Below are 16,368 nucleotides of genomic sequence, written 5' to 3' on the forward strand. Positions count from 1 at the left end.
AATCCTTTCTTTTATAGACTTTCATTAGTCAGAGTAATAATTGCCATTCTGCTGTTGACCACAAGACAGTGTGGTAAGGAGTCTGGGTAATAAGATAAGGATTTATTCCTCGTGGAGTAAGACAAATCACTAATGCTTTAAGTAAATTTGAAGAATGGTTGAGAGTGTTGCAACTGCAGTTTAATGTTGATACATGCAAAATCATGCACTAAGGATGTAAACATAAAAAAGCCAATGTAACATTGTGCTGCTGTTCTTTCAGAGATAACAGAAGAGAGATATTTGTAAGTAATTCTCTAGAGACTCATCACCAGGAGGAGAGAGTTCAGAAAAGTCAATTAAAAGGGTTTGCAGGGTAAAACATATTAGGAAAGACTAAAGGGTATCAACACTGTATGTATAGCTTGGAGGAGAGTGGGGATGTAAAAGAAACACTTAAACACATAAACTAATTTAACAAGGTACAGGTGGGAAGTTTATTTCAAAGAAGGAGAAATGTTTTAACAAGTCATGATCTAAAACTAGAGGGTGAGAGGCTTAGATGTAATGTAAGGAAATGTTCCTTTAATGAAAGTTTGATACGTAAGTGAAACAACATCCCAGAAGAAGTGGTACATGTTAATACAGTACATAAATACAATACATTAATACAGTATTCTAAACCTTAGATTAGACTAGAAGGTAAAATAGGCAGACTAAATGGGCCAAATGGTTCTTATCAGCCAACAAATTCTCTGTTTTTTTAGAGCTTGAACACATTCAATATGAAGCTGTCTGAAAATATGATATAAAAACTAGAACTATATCTATAAATAGAAAACAATGCTAGATTTTTAAAAACTTTTCCAGTATGATACTAGTAATAAAAATGCTAATGGATGTTCCCTTTTAATTCATTCATGGTGCATCTGCAGCTTGTGCTGTAGGAGAAAAGGAAACATGAAGAACACAGGAATTATAGCCTAGAGCATCATGAAAAGGAGAACATCAAATGAGACAGTGGAAAGTCTAAGTAATACTTAGTCAGTTGAAACACAAGATTTGTGGTTAATTTGTCCAGTAGGCTTTTACATGTAGAAATAGTGAGATGAGCCCTTAATTTAGATTTTCCAGTAGTAGTATACAAGGTTACATAGGACAATAAACACAACAAAGCAAGAGATCAGTGCACATCCAACAAATATTATTTAGCACCTATCTGAGGGATAAATATGGGGGATTCCGTCACACTATATGGCCATATATTGCTTAGATCGTCACTACGTCAAAATACCCCAATTTTGGCGAGTTCTAATTTTCCATGACTACACTGCTTACCAAGGAGCTGAATCAGTGGGATTGCACTGCTGTTTAACTTACTGAAATGCTTGTGTATTTTAAAGCCCTTTCTGGACAAACTTAATGAGGCACCAGTGTGGTATCTGGCATGCAGTACCGTCGATTCAGCTCCTTGATAAGCAATATAGTCATGTCAAATTGGGCTACGCAATTTATGGTCATATAGTGTGATGGAATCCCCAATATTAATGCTTCAGATTGGTGCTTTCCAATAGTATTTGCTGGGTGTGAGCGGATTCCTTGGTTTGTTGTGTGTACATGTGGTTCATTTCAGCAGCAACAGGTAATCTGAATGTAAATGCTTTTTAGGGTGTGCTTCCTTCTCTGTATGAATTTGTACTTAGAACAATACAAAAGTATTTAAACTGTCTATGTTAAGACCTGAGGGGGAACCCTTTTGTACAAGAATTCCGCTGTTATCATGAAATCCACTCATTACATTTAACACAAAGATTGGTACACTTCTCTTTTTCTTTTATTGTTTGTTTTACTAGTTCATGTTCAGACTAAGTATAGTAACCACTATTTACAATAAAAGCATAAATCATGCCTGGACCTTTAAAAGATAAGGTCCCTTTATCTCTAGATTGTAAGCTTGAGAGCAGGGACCTCTCTACCTAATGTATTGATTTGTCTGTCATTGCTAGTCTTGTCATATACCCTGAATGTATGTATTGAAAGAAGTGCTGCGTACATTGTTAGCGCTATATAATTAAAATAAAATAATAATACAAATAATAAGTAGACCTGTTTTAAGCTCAACACATGCATGTTATTAAAGTACTTACAAAGTAAGTTAATATACCGTATTTACTTGATTATAAGACAAGGTATTTTTCAGGGCAAATGCTCTGAAAAATAACCATCGTCTTATATTCAAGGTCGTCTTCTAATCAGACCTCAAATAGAGGTCTGGCTACACGACTAAGATCCAGATCCCCCGCAGCGCTGCGGAAGACCTGGATACTCCTCTCTGGCACCTGGTGGATGTCTGCGCGATGCTTTCTGGAAGCAGAGTGGTATATAGGGGGTCAAGAGGCATATCAGGGAGGCAGAGTGGCATATAGGGGGTATAAGGCATTTCTTGGGGCAGAGTGGCATATAAGGGGGTATAAGGCATAACTGGGGGCAGATGTGCATAACTGGGGGCAGGTTGGCAAATAAAAGGAAACAAACAACAAATGCATTTTTCTCAATCATAGTTTTTATTAAATATGTGAATTAATATTTACCAGTAAAACTTTTTTCCTATAGGGAAGTCTTATATTCAGGATTTTTCTTTTTCTCCTAAATTGATATTCAAATTTTGGGGGGTCATCTTATAAGTGAGCAAATACGGTACATTGTTTGTGAAGAGGCTACCTGGGACACTGGAATGACTTTGAAAGAAAGAACATTGCCATTGTCTCATAAATCATGTGCTTTCAAGATACAAAATTCTATATGCATACTGTATTAGGTGTATTGAGAAAGACTTCATACCCGCATCTGCACTCTGGTCTGACCTAGTTTAAAGGCACTATGAAGAACAACTGTTTATAAGCGGGCAATGAGTTGCAACAGCAAAGGCCTTGACAGCTTTTTTAGGAAGCATAACAGAGAAGCACAAATCTAAGAAGCTCTTAAAAGCAACGTCAAAGAGGCAAGGTCAGCAGCAGGATATCAATAAACGACATACGACACACAGTATGCGCATGCAGAACACAACAGTGCTCCGTACTAAATGCTGGGAGCAACACTTACAAAAGGGCTATGTAATTAGCCCCTAACAGTTTCTACACCTCGTACATCTGGCATAAACCGTAATATAGTCATTCTGTGAATTACACAAGCTGTTGAGTGTAGGGGAACAAAGCAAGTAGCTACACAGTTGGAAACTGGCAAGTTGTAGTTCACCTTTTCTTTGGTGGTCACTGCAGGACAAGTTATTGTTGAAAATTGTGCAAAAACATAACAATTAGTATCAATTTACATGGTTAAATGGTGAATGGAGGTCAACAAAGCCTTTGTGATTCCCTCAATATATTCACCTCTACCATCTCTGATGGTAGGCCTTATCAATTTATATATCACCCTTTTGGTAAAGTAAAGTTCCTTACATTACATCTAAACTTCTGACCTTCTAATTTAGCTTATAATTAGTATTAATAATACTCAATTATCTTTAGCATAAATGTGTTTCGAATTTAACACTAAAAATTAATTCATGTTGAGATCTCGTACCAAATGAAAGACCTGCTGTTATTCAAACATAAAAATATTTATTGGAAGATTGAATTAACATTCTGTAATTTATACATGACAAGCAGCACTTGTAGCCCCCCAACATGCTTATCACAAAATGTGCTTTAGAAATCCAGCTGCCTGCTACAGAATACTTTGTGTAAGTACACTGCTGGCTTCACAATACAGTTCCAATGCTGTTTGTAACACAACAGAATTCAATATTGCTTTCCTTGTTTTATCATGCAGTATTTGGAAGAACATAATACACCTTCGAGAAAGGAGGAAATATATCCAAATTACTCTACACATTTTGTAACCTCCTACAAAATGTTTGCACAATGTCTAACATGCAAATGGTTATGCAGATCTCATTTCACTCCATCAAAGGCGGATTATATTATCTGTGAACCTTTAATCTGTTTGTACAGTTAGTAATAGGGAATGCTGAAACAGAATAAAGAGGTCCATCACAAGTTAAAATAGTTTTTCAATCCAGGTATTGAAAAACAAGGATAACAGATAAACAGTACAACATGTGCCTTTTATTTTTCTAAGATTTCTAAAAATTTCTTGACAAACAAGAAATTTATTTTTTTGTACATGGTTTACATGGAATGCTTTTAAAACTAACATTTATACTGTATATATATAATCACCAGACTTGTGCTTTTACCTAACCACTTCCCTATCAAAAGGAAGTTGTGTATTTTAACTAGACGTTTGTGCTTTATCGGTGTCAGATAAGGAAGCAATATGTGATGAAGAATAAATTGCACATGGAATCCATTATGCAATATACGTTTAAGTTGGAACACGCTGGAACGTTTACCTTACAATCCAGTTTTCTGTATCCTATTTTGCAGAGAGTCTTTGGTAATTACACCTTTTAGACAACATAAACTTAATGCAACCAGATGACCAAATTCTTGAAAAGGACATGGAAAAGCATGAAAAATCATTGTTATACCCAATGGGCAATACAAAATGTGTTAACAAATATAATACATACAAATACAAGTTAAGATTCCTATTGAAGCATGTTTTTATTTCATTAAAAACAATGTATATATTGAGCTTAAATATGCAGGGAATTTATTGTGCTGTAGGTTTGTGATCAAAGTGTGATACTTCTTTCTGATTGGACTTCATACACTAAAAAGGAAGACCAATATCCAACCTTAATCATGTATAAAATAAGGTCAATTAAATTACAGGAAAAAAAAACAAACCTGCCAAGTGATTCTGAATTATATATATATATATATATATTCAAAGTACATTTATAAAAATGTATTTATAAAAGAAAATACCTAACTGTGATGTTAGCATGTCCAAGAAGGAACCCAATTAGTAAGCCTTATGTCCCAGAGGACTGAGAAATGTCTTGTATCACAAAAGGTTCATGCACATGCACAGTACTATATTATTCCTCTTTAAAGGTTGGGGTTTGTAATTGGGACTCTGAAGTAGACAGAGGACGCTTTGTGGCCCAATTTCTAGAGATGTAGTGTTCCATTTTACAGCTAACCTTACAGTCCTTTTATGGCTAATGCAGGGCACATTAGACATTTAGATGAAGCCAACACCAGATTGCCCAGTCATTTTCAAATCTAAAATCACAATACGTCAAAGTGTTGTGCAAAGGAGGGTATAATTCATTCTTACATATATTGCTTCCCATGCAAATAAAAAATCACATGAATGAATTTGCCACAGGACAGAAAACCACATTTTATGTCGTATTATGAAAAGTTAAAGTTAGAACAAAGAAAACAGAAAGCTCCAACATTTTTGTTTAAAACTGTGTTTTGAGTAATCCCTTTTGTTTTTTTACCCCTTAAACATTCTATGCCTTCCCTGGAACAGTCCTGGGGAACTGCCATTCATGATTCCCCACGTCGGGAGTCTCACTTGAGACTTCCTTTATGAATGGACACTTCACTTTCTCAATAAAAGTGATGTTCCATTCATCTGTTGTGAGTGTGGCTTATAGGCAAGAGACTTTAACATTTTTTAAAAAAATAAGTAAAAAAATAAAATAAAGGTTAAAAACTGTCAAATCTCTGCTGTCATGCTGAGAATTAGACATTATGGCACAGCCACCCCTACCTGCAAATAAAATCAATAAAATTAATCACAATTAAAACACAACTAATAAAAATAATAAAAAAATACCTTACAAGCACTTTTTTTTTAGAAATAGGCCGATAACTGTCTGTGGATCAGAACTCCCATCGCCCTTATCCGAGCTGATGATAAGGGTCATGGGAGTTGTGGGCCACAAAAGTGGGTGCATGAGAAAAGCAAAAGGCTGGCATACTTGTGAATTTATTTTTTCCAAACATTTTCATTATTTTAATGTATTATTCATATTAAATGTCAGGCTATACATCTAAAACAATGTATCAAAATAAAGCTTTTTCTCTCCTTGAAAAAACAATATACAATTTGTGTAGATGCATTAAAAAGGAGAACCATGGTGAAGGAGAAAGTGTAAAAATGCTGAAAATTCTCAGGTTCTTGGGCACAAAACATCCTCAGTAAAGAAGGGGTTAAACACTGGTTAACCAAGCAGATAAGTGCTCATTATATGTAAACAGATTGCTCCACAACTAATAATACTGTGTGACTACCATCCAATATCAGGAAATAGCCATAGACAAACATTCAATTCACCTTTCATCCCCCAAATCAGTGCAACAGAAACTGATTAAAATTACCAAGAACAAACATGCTTGAAACCTCAGATAAAAGTTCACATACTGGCATCTTACATTAATACTGCTGCTTTTTGTGCAAAAAAACCCCCAACCAGTTACATGGTTTGGAACTGTTACAGAAAAGCATTCTAAAATTGGTTACAATGAAAACCTAGTTTACAAAAAAAACATTATCAGATCATAAGAAATATTAATTCATCACTGTTTAAGTGGATACAGTAAATTGTGTAATGAATGCACCCTATTTACACTTACTCTACATCTGTGGTTTACAGTGATCATTATACCAGTCTAAAAAGTTCTACAACATCATTGTTTACTGTCCGCAAAAATATTTCTCTTAAAAAAGCAAAAAGTAAAAGTACAGAACTGCACAACAAGTGCATATTATCTAACAGTCTAAAAACCCAGAGGACTACAATGTTGTTCACAATTATAAGGACGATGTTGTAGAATCAAGAACCTCTCCTCCATTGCAGATGGTAGGCGTGTAATGAGCACTCGCGGAGGCTGCAAAATCAAAAAGAAGAATATACTATTAATAATATCCAAATAACAACAGAATCTGGCAGCATTGATTCATGAAACAGCTTGATGACCACCTCCCCGCTCTCCCTAGCATGCACTCTCCATCACAACACCAAAAACAACCACCAAAAAACACATGGAAACACAGTATTGCAGGTATGGTTTAATCCCAAAGTTTCGACCAAACGGAATGGGCAGGGGAAAAAAATGTTTTCCCTGAAAATGAATTTGTCTAGCAAACACTCATCCACACATACTAATACATATTCATTCATACATACTCATTCACATATACTAATTCCCACATATTTATTCATACATACTTCTTACAGCACCCTTTACTGTACATCTTTTGCCCCATGTTAAAGATGACTCCAGTACAGTAGCATTATGACTACGAGAGTGGGGAAGACTGGTATTGGTTGATATTTCATTTATTCTAGCATTAGTACATTTAAAACAGATTAGGCAACAGGGGCCCTCAAAATGAAGTTTTCAAAAAACATGGACATATATGTAACTCAGACCTTTGTTTGTCTTAATTGTAGTTAAATACTAAAGGAGCAGCAATGGCTACATGATTAGCCTCACCTTTATAACTGGCCTACTTGGAGATTAGGACTTGGACATTATATTGTATCCTAGGCAATGATTTCGGAAAGTGTAATTACTGAGAATATGGATATATTTTTGACTTAAATATATTACTATATTTTTATAAATTCAACTTAACTATATTTATTTTTATGTTATTTGTTTTTGACAGTTAGTCATGTTACAATAGATATATTCTGTATACTACTCCCTTTTTCTAGACACAGTGTCACATCATTGAGGCTCCTTCTATTGTTAATGGTAAGACAGTTTGATAAGTACTTGATAGATTACATCTAAAAAAACATGAATTAAGCAAATATACAGCTGCAAAACTATTGTTTTTTTATTCAAACTTTTTTTCAATTACTGTTAAAGACTTTTATGAAGTGATACAGCGGCTATAATAAAGTTTTATCTTTAATGTATCATTCAGCAACAACTAAATCTATAGTAGCAAATGTAAATGTAAACAAATATATAAAAATGATTTACAAAGTGTGATAGCAATATTAAGAATTGGCTACTGCTGAAGGAGAACTGGCAATTAACATTGTTAATTATACAAATATTACATGGTCATAGTAAAGCAGATATTGCATGTAAATATCTCTGAACAAATAAAACAAGCTGTTATCGCTGTGTTTTTTTGATACTATCGACATGTTCCTGATCTAGCAAATAAAGTAACGACAGAAAAGGTTTCAGCACAATTCTCTGAGCCAAGGGAAAGGTTGCAAAAGAGTGCTTCTTGCGTCACATTTCTCATTAGTTGTCTTACTGGGCTTGCAATATAATGCTGTTTATTGTCCCCGTAGGTTAGCTCTTCCCATTGATCTGAACCTTCCTATATTGGAATTTTTCAGAGTGGTAATAAAGATTTCTCAGAAAACACTCTGCAATCGTAGCTGAAATTTAAAATTTTATTGACAGAGTTCTCGCACAACACCACAGTAATAAAGTATACAAATACAAAACATATCTTATTTTTTATAAAGTTAACAAAACAAAGAGATTACAGACTTCTGAATAAATTTGTATTAAAAGAGTTTAACAAAGCCTTGGTTACTTCTATGGGGCTAATGTATTAGGAGGACACTTCAGCTATCATATGCTAAATCCCCAATATGAATATGGCCCCAGCTATTTTCAATGCATTTTAATGAAGACATCTCCTTGCACATGATATACTTACTGCCAATCAGCTCCAGCTTTGGTCCAGCAGTACACATACACAGAAAGTGCTTCCATTGATTTATAGTTTAGGGCTTTCCTGCCACCAATTGGCTGCTTGAAGTAGCCAATCAGTCATTTGAATTGCCAGACCATGGAGAAGGAGGGTGGGTACTATCACAGGTAGGTTCTTTATTTTATTTATTGTTGTTTTTGTTTTGACAAATGCATACTAAAGGCTTCACAGCTGCATGCATATTGTGAGAGGGTATCCAAAAAAAGTGAGGAAAGCTAGGGCAATTCTGGATAACTTAAATAGACAGGACTTGAGAACTTATGATGTGGATAAAAAGACCATCTGTCCCACAGACGAGAAGATTAATTTTGTGACCAGCTACAATTCACAATTTGATGCAATAGTACTACAACTAGCCTCCCTCTTCTGGCTACGTATAATAAATTACAACATATAAACACATAAAAACATGATACACGTGCTTATTGAAACCTTCAAAAATTAAAAAATAGTGACCTGGCTTCAAATAGACGAACTATTGAGGAAGCTCCAATATCTCAATAAAATATATCGTTTACTTACCTAAGTAAAGTTCTTAAAAAAATAGCAGCATGCATCTTCTTTTTGTGTAGTAACGATACACAAGGAAGAAAACACAAATATAGTGTAGAAGTTCAATATAATAATATATATTAAAAATATTGCACTCACATAGATGAAGTTAGTAAAGGCTCATCAAAACATCTTATTCCCGATCTTCTTCATTTGTTAAGTCAGGAAATTCAGAACAAGAAATTTAAATAGTATAATTTATTGAAAAAAGCATTATCTTTGATATTCAGATGTAATATCTGCAATAACAGAAATACAAAAATCCACAAATAATTGAATAAAATAGAATAAAATATCTAAAAAGTCACCTGAAATATCCAATAATAGAGCAGCTCTGGCGATAACACGCAACATGTTTGCCACTAAAGCCTTCTATATGGCATCAATCTAACTACTACACTATATTTTTGTTTATTTTATTTGTATGTACCTATAATTACTGAGATATTGGAGCTTCCTCAATATTAGGTCTATTTGAAGTCATTTCAGGTCACTATTTTCACTAAGGGTTTCCCTAAGAGCATCTAGCACTTTTTTCTTTGTTTGAATTTAGTTTTTTTGTAAAAGTGAGTATACTGTTCACTGGAGGCTTATGTAAGGGTTAAACGTTTGTCTTTTGTCTTTTGATATGGTTAATCAAGGCTATATATTTTCAGCTAGGAGAGCGCCAACCCTGTTTAGCCTTCTAAAGAAATCCAAAGGAGAGTAAACAGGTTGATTAACTAGTACACCGCGTAATTCAGGTGGTAGCCACCGTTGCATTTGTTGTTCTCATTTGAATGTCTCCCATAGTTTTTGTTCTTATACCCTTCAGGACCGGGATTTTGATACTAACGTGTCGCTAAAGGACCGGAGCCGTTTTTGTCATGTCTTTCTTCAACTGTAATTTCTCTCTTATCACCCACACAAATCATATATTGTTTTTTTCAGCACAAGTAGGGCTTTCATTTGAAACCATATTAAGCTGGGTAGTACATTGTTTTGTTTGAAATAAACTGCAAAAAGTGGGGAAAAAAGGAAAAAAAACATTTACAGTTTTGTATACATACAAATTGTACACACATTGAACCAATGGGAAAAAATTATCCCAAATATATTCATTAAGTTGTCCTGATTTGGAAACCACCCAACATGGCCAGGATTTTTATCTATTTTGACCAGTATAGGGCAAATATTGCAAGGCATGCATCACGTTTTTGAAATGTAATTTTTTTCAAATTTGGCATGGTAGTCTAATAACTGCAATAGTTGTCACAGATACTGATTACCCCCCCCAAATTATATGTTTATGAACAGTAGATAAGTCAAGGTGTACAACTAGGGTCATTTTGACACTTTTCAAACAGGGATTTTATCGCCAATTGCTGCCAAATTTTGAGGTATTTTTATATTTTTTTGGTTTTTTTTGCATATGTTGCAATGTTGCTTTAGATTTTATATTATATTTTGTATAGAATATGTGCAACTGCAGAACAAAACACCAAATTGTGTTCACCAACATCCCCCGGTTCCAACAAGGCCTCACATGCATGGTTCATGCATTTTTTGAGGAAGCTATGAGGGCAAAACTGGAACATGCGCATTTTCGTTTTCACATTTGGAATTTTCAGAAATTGGTTTCCTGGGCCCATATCCCATTTGGGACATTTTGGAAGCCCCCTGCTGTAAATTACCCCATAAAAGTATATATTTATGAACAGTAGACAAGTCAAGGTGTTCAAATAGGGTAGTTTTGACAGTTTTCAGCTAGCCTTTTCTTCACTGATGTCTGCCAAAGTTCACGGAAAATTTATTTTATTGCGTTTTTAACAAATACATTTCAATGTTAAAATTTATTTCTTGCACAGCATATGTGCAACAGTGGAAGAAAGCACCACATTTTGTTCACCAACACCCCCCGGTTCCAACAAGGCCTCACATGCATGGTTCATGCATTTTTTTGAGGAAGCCATGAGGCCATAACTGGAACATGCGCAAGTTTTCAGAAATTGGTTTCCTGGGCCCATATCCCATTTGGGACATTTTGGAAGCCCCCCACTGTAAATTACCCCATAAAAGTATATATTTATGAACAGTAGACGAGTCAAGGTGTTCAACTAGGGTAGTTTTGACAGTTTTCAGCCAGCCATTTCTTCACTGATGTCTGCCAAACTTCACAGGGAAATTATTTTATTGCGTTTTTAACGCATACATTTCAATGTTGCAATTTATTTCTTGCACAGCATATGTGTAACACTGGAAAAAAACACCACATTTTGTTCACCAACACCCCCGGTTCCAACAAGGCCTCACATGTATTTTTTTGAGGAAGCTATGAGGGCAAAACTGGAACATGTGCATTTACATTTTTTTTATATTTTTTTTCATCAGATTACTTGTAAGTGACAGGTTTAGGCCGCTGACATCAATCAGGGAGACCGATCAATAATCAGCGACTTAAAATGTCACCGACAGGTGATCAGGTAATAATTATGATTTTTTCATTTATTAATAATTTGTGTTTTTTCATAATTACCCTAGATGACCCCTCTCTCTTTGTAGAGCAGGGTCATCCGTGGGCTGCCATAATGATCCGATCACTCCTATTGGCCAGGAGCGATCTGATCAGCCCAGCATTTGACCTGGAAGCACCCTGGACGTTCAGGTCAGTGCTGTTATTTTTTTTTTTATTATTATTATTTTTTAATTTTTTTTTTTTAATTATTATTATTTTTTACATTATTTTTTTTTTTAACTCTTTCAATGCTGATGCTCCATTGAAGCACAGCATTGATTGATATTTAGTCCCCACAAGCTTGTGGGGACTAATATTAACCCCTGCAATGCTGCGATGGGGGTCATACACAATCGCAGCATTGAAGGGGTTAATTGAGGAAGAGGGGGTAGGGGTTAACTGAGGAAGGGTGGGGGTGGGGGGGGTCTGGTCTCCACACTCATGTGGAGACCAAAGAACCCTGTCTCCCTGTCCCTGAAGCTGCCTCTGGCAGCTGGGACACAATCTCCAATAGACTGGAGATTGTAGGGGAGGAGTCTCTCTCTGATCAGTCCTACAGGTTGCTGAACACACATTGGGGGGTTGTTTGATAGTGACGCATACCAGGAGCTATGAATTCATTCCTGAAGTACAATTTGTGTGGAAAAAAATACAAAATAAAATTTTGGGAAAGACAGGTAGTAGAATCTCATGCATAAAAGGGTTAAAATACCAGCATTTGAAATACTTTGTGGTGTCTAGTTTTCAAAAATATATGGTTTGATATGTTGAAAAATTACGGTTGCTGTGTACTGGGCTGATATTTGGGGCCCTATAGCTTTAAAAATGCACCATATTCTCAGAAATACTAGAGGGGCATGTGTTTGAGATATCTGCAGTGTAACTGTATTGGTCCAATGGGGAAATTTTTTTTAACCCCCTGTAGAATGTTGAAAAATGACGGTTGCTGTGTAGTGAGCTGATATTTGGGGCACTATAGATTTAAATTTCCACAGTAAAAATGCACCATATTCTCAGAAATAATAGAGGGGCATGTGTTTGAGATATCTGCAGTGTAACTGTATTAGTCCAATGGGGAAATATTTTTTAACCCCCTGTAGAATGTTGAAAAATGACGGTTGCTGTCTACTGGGCTGATATTTGGGGCCCTATAGCTTTAAATTTCCACAGTAAAAATGCACCATATTCTCAGAAATAATAGAGGGGCATGTGTTTGAGATATCTGCAGTGTAACTGTATTGGTCCAATGGGGAATTTTTTTTTAACCCCCTGTAGAATTTTGAAAAATGACGGTTGCTGTGTACTGGGCTGATATTTGGGGCACTATAGCTTTAAATTTCCACAGTAAAAATGCACCATATTCTCAGAAATAATAGAGGGGCATGTGTTTGAGATATCTGCAGTGTAACTGTATTGGTCCAATGGGGAAATTTTTTTTAACCCCCTGTAGAATGTTGAAAAATGACGGTTGCTGTCTACTGGGCTGATATTTGGGGCCCTATAGCTTTAAATTTCCACAGTAAAAATGCACCATATTCTCAGAAATAATAGAGGGGCATGTGTTTGACATATCTGCAGTGTAACTGTATTGGTCCAATGGGGAAATTTTTTTTAACCCCCTGTAGAATTTTGAAAAATGACGGTTGCTGTGTACTGGGCTGATATTTGGGGCACTATAGCTTTAAATTTCCACAGTAAAAATGCACCATATTCTCAGAAATAATAGAGGGGCATGTGTTTGAGATATCTGCAGTGTAACTGTATTGGTCCAATGGGGAATTTTTTTTTAACCCTATGTAGAATGTTGAAAAATGACGGTTGCTGTGTACTGGGCTGATATTTGGGGCACTATAGCTTTAAATTTCCACAGTAAAAATGCACCATATTCTCAGAAATAATAGGGGGGCATGTGTTTGAGATATCTGCAGTGTAACTGTATTGGTCCAATGGGGAAATTTTTTTTAACCCCCTGTAGAATGTTGAAAAATGACGGTTGCTGTCTACTGGGCTGATATTTGGGGTACTATAGCTTTAAATTTCCACAGTAAAAATGCACCATATTCTCAGAAATAATAGAGGGGCATGTGTTTGAGATATCTGCAGTGTAACTGTATTGGTCCAATGGGGACATTTTTTTTAACCCCATGTAGAATGTTGAAAAATGACGGTTGCTGTCTACTGGGCTGATATTTGGGGCCCTATAGCTTTAAATTTCCACAGTAAAAATGCACCATATTCTCAGAAATAATAGAGGGGCATGTGTTTGAGATATCTGCAGTGTAACTGTATTGGTCCAATGGGGAATTTTTTTTTAACCCCCTGTAGAATGTTGAAAAATGACGGTTGCTGTGTAGTGGGCTGATATTTGGGGCACTGTAGCTTTACATTTCCACAGTAAAAATGCACCATATTCTCAGAAATAATAGAGGGGCATGTGTTTGATATATCTGCAGTGTAACTGTATTGGTCCAATGGGGAAATTTTTTTTAACCCCATGTAGAATGTTGAAAAATGATGGTTGCTGTCTACTGGGCTGATATTTGGGGCCCTATAGCTTTAAATTTCCACAGTAAAAATGCACCATATTCTCAGAAATAATAGAGGGGCATGTGTTTGAGATATCTGCAGTGTAACTGTATTGGTCCAATGGGGGAATTTTTTTTAACCCTCTGTAGAATGCTGAAAAATGCCAGTTGCTGTCTACTGGGATGATATTTGGGGCGCTATAGCTTTAAATTTCCACAGTAAAAATGCACCATATTCTCAGAAATAATAGAGGGGCATGTGTTTGAGATATCTGCAGTGTAACTGTATTGGTCCAATGGGGGAATTTTTTTTAACCCTCTGTAGAATGCTGAAAAATGCCAGTTGCTGTCTACTGGGATGATATTTGGGGCACTATAGCTTTAAATTTCCACAGTAAAAATGCATCATATTCTCAGAAATAATAGAGGGGCATGTGTTTGAGATATCTGCAGTGTAACTGTATTGGTCCAATGGGGGAATTTTTTTTAACCCTCTGTAGAATGCTGAAAAATGCCAGTTGCTGTCTACTGGGATGATATTTGGGGCGCTATAGCTTTAAATTTCCACAGTAAAAATGCACCATATTCTCAGAAATAATAGAGGGGGTTGTGTTTGAGATATGTGCAGTGTAACTGTATTGGTCCAATGGGGAATTTTTTTTTAACCCTCTGTAGAATGCTGAAAAATGCCAGTTGCTGTCTACTGGGATGATATTTGGGGCGCTATAGCTTTAAATTTCCACAGTAAAAATGCACTATATTCTCAGAAATAATAGAGGGGGTTGTGTTTGAGATATCTGCAGTGTAACTGTATTGGTCCAATGGGGGAATTTTTTTTAACCCTCTGTAGAATGCTAAAAAATGCCAGTTGCTGTCTACTGGGATGATATTTGGGGCACTATAGCTTTAAATTTCCACAGTAAAAATGCACCATATTCTCAGAAATAATAGAGGGGGTTGTGTTTGAGATATGTGCAGTGTAACTGTAGTGGTCCAATGGGGAATTTTTTTTTAACCCTCTGTAGAATGCTGAAAAATGCCAGTTGCTGTGTACTGGGATGATATTTGGGGCACTATAGCTTTAAATTTCCACAGTAAAAATGCATCATATTCTCAGAAATAATAGAGGGGAATGTGTTTGAGATATCTGCAGTGTAACTGTATTGGTCCAATGGGGGAATTTTTTTTAACCCTCTGTAGAATGCTGAAAAATGCCAGTTGCTGTCTACTGGGATGATATTTGGGGCGCTATAGCTTTAAATTTCCATAGTAAAAATCCACCATATTCTCAGAAATAATAGAGGGGCATGTGTATGAGATATCTGCAGTGTAACTGTATTGGTCCAATGGGGGAATTTTTTTTAACCCTCTGTAGAATGCTGAAAAATGCCAGTTGCTGTCTACTGGGATGATATTTTGGGCGCTATAGCTTTAAATTTCCACAGTAAAAATGCACCATATTCTCAGAAATAATAGAGGGGGTTGTGTTTGAGATATGTGCAGTGTAACTGTATTGGTCCAATGGGGGAATTTTTTTTAACCCTCTGTAGAATGCTGAAAAATGCCAGTTGCTGTCTACTGGGATGATATTTGGGGCGCTATAGCTTTAAATTTCCACAGTAAAAATGCACCATATTCTCAGAAATAATAGAGGGGCATGTGTTTGAGATATGTGCAGTGTAACTGTATTGGTCCAATGGGGAATTTTTTTTTAACCTTCTATAGAATGCTGAAAAATGCCAGTTGCTTTCACCTGGGATATTTGGGGCGCTATAGCTTTAAATTTCCACAGTAAACATGCACCATATTCTTAGAAATAATAGAGGGGCATGTGTTTGAGATATCTGCAGTGTAACTGTATTGGTCCAATGGGGGAATTTTTTTTAATTCCATGTAGAATGTTGAAATATGACATTTATCAAGTACTGCACTGCTATTTGGGGTGCTATATCTTTAAATTTCCACAGTAAAAATGCACCATATTGTAAGATATTATATAGGGGTGTGTGTGTGTGAGATATGTGCAGTGTAAATGTGTTGGTCCAACGGTGGAATTTTGTAATATATGCAGAAATGTTATAAAAGGTAATTTGCTAGAAATGAGCGGATATTTACCTTTAATTTGTTTAATAAACGTATCTA

The 16,368-nt window shown here is 35.8% G+C and overlaps 1 protein-coding gene across 1 annotated transcript in view; it reads right to left on the minus strand.

Annotated features, from left to right (window-relative positions):
• Positions 1–6,717: 6,717 nt before the first annotated feature.
• The window catches only part of LOC149298830 (metabotropic glutamate receptor 3-like), a 62,679-nt gene continuing 53,028 nt past the window's right edge, over positions 6,718–16,368 (minus strand). The window contains exon 5 of the mRNA XM_089487114.1: positions 6,718–6,794. Coding sequence (XP_089343240.1) covers positions 6,718–6,794 — 77 coding nt within the window. The remainder of the gene's footprint in view (positions 6,795–16,368) is intronic.

Source organism: Sceloporus occidentalis, unplaced genomic scaffold (assembly GCF_023333645.1).
Source record: "Sceloporus occidentalis isolate IW3139 unplaced genomic scaffold, rSceOcc1.0.p SCAF_31, whole genome shotgun sequence".
Lineage (NCBI taxonomy): Eukaryota > Metazoa > Chordata > Lepidosauria > Squamata > Phrynosomatidae > Sceloporus > Sceloporus occidentalis.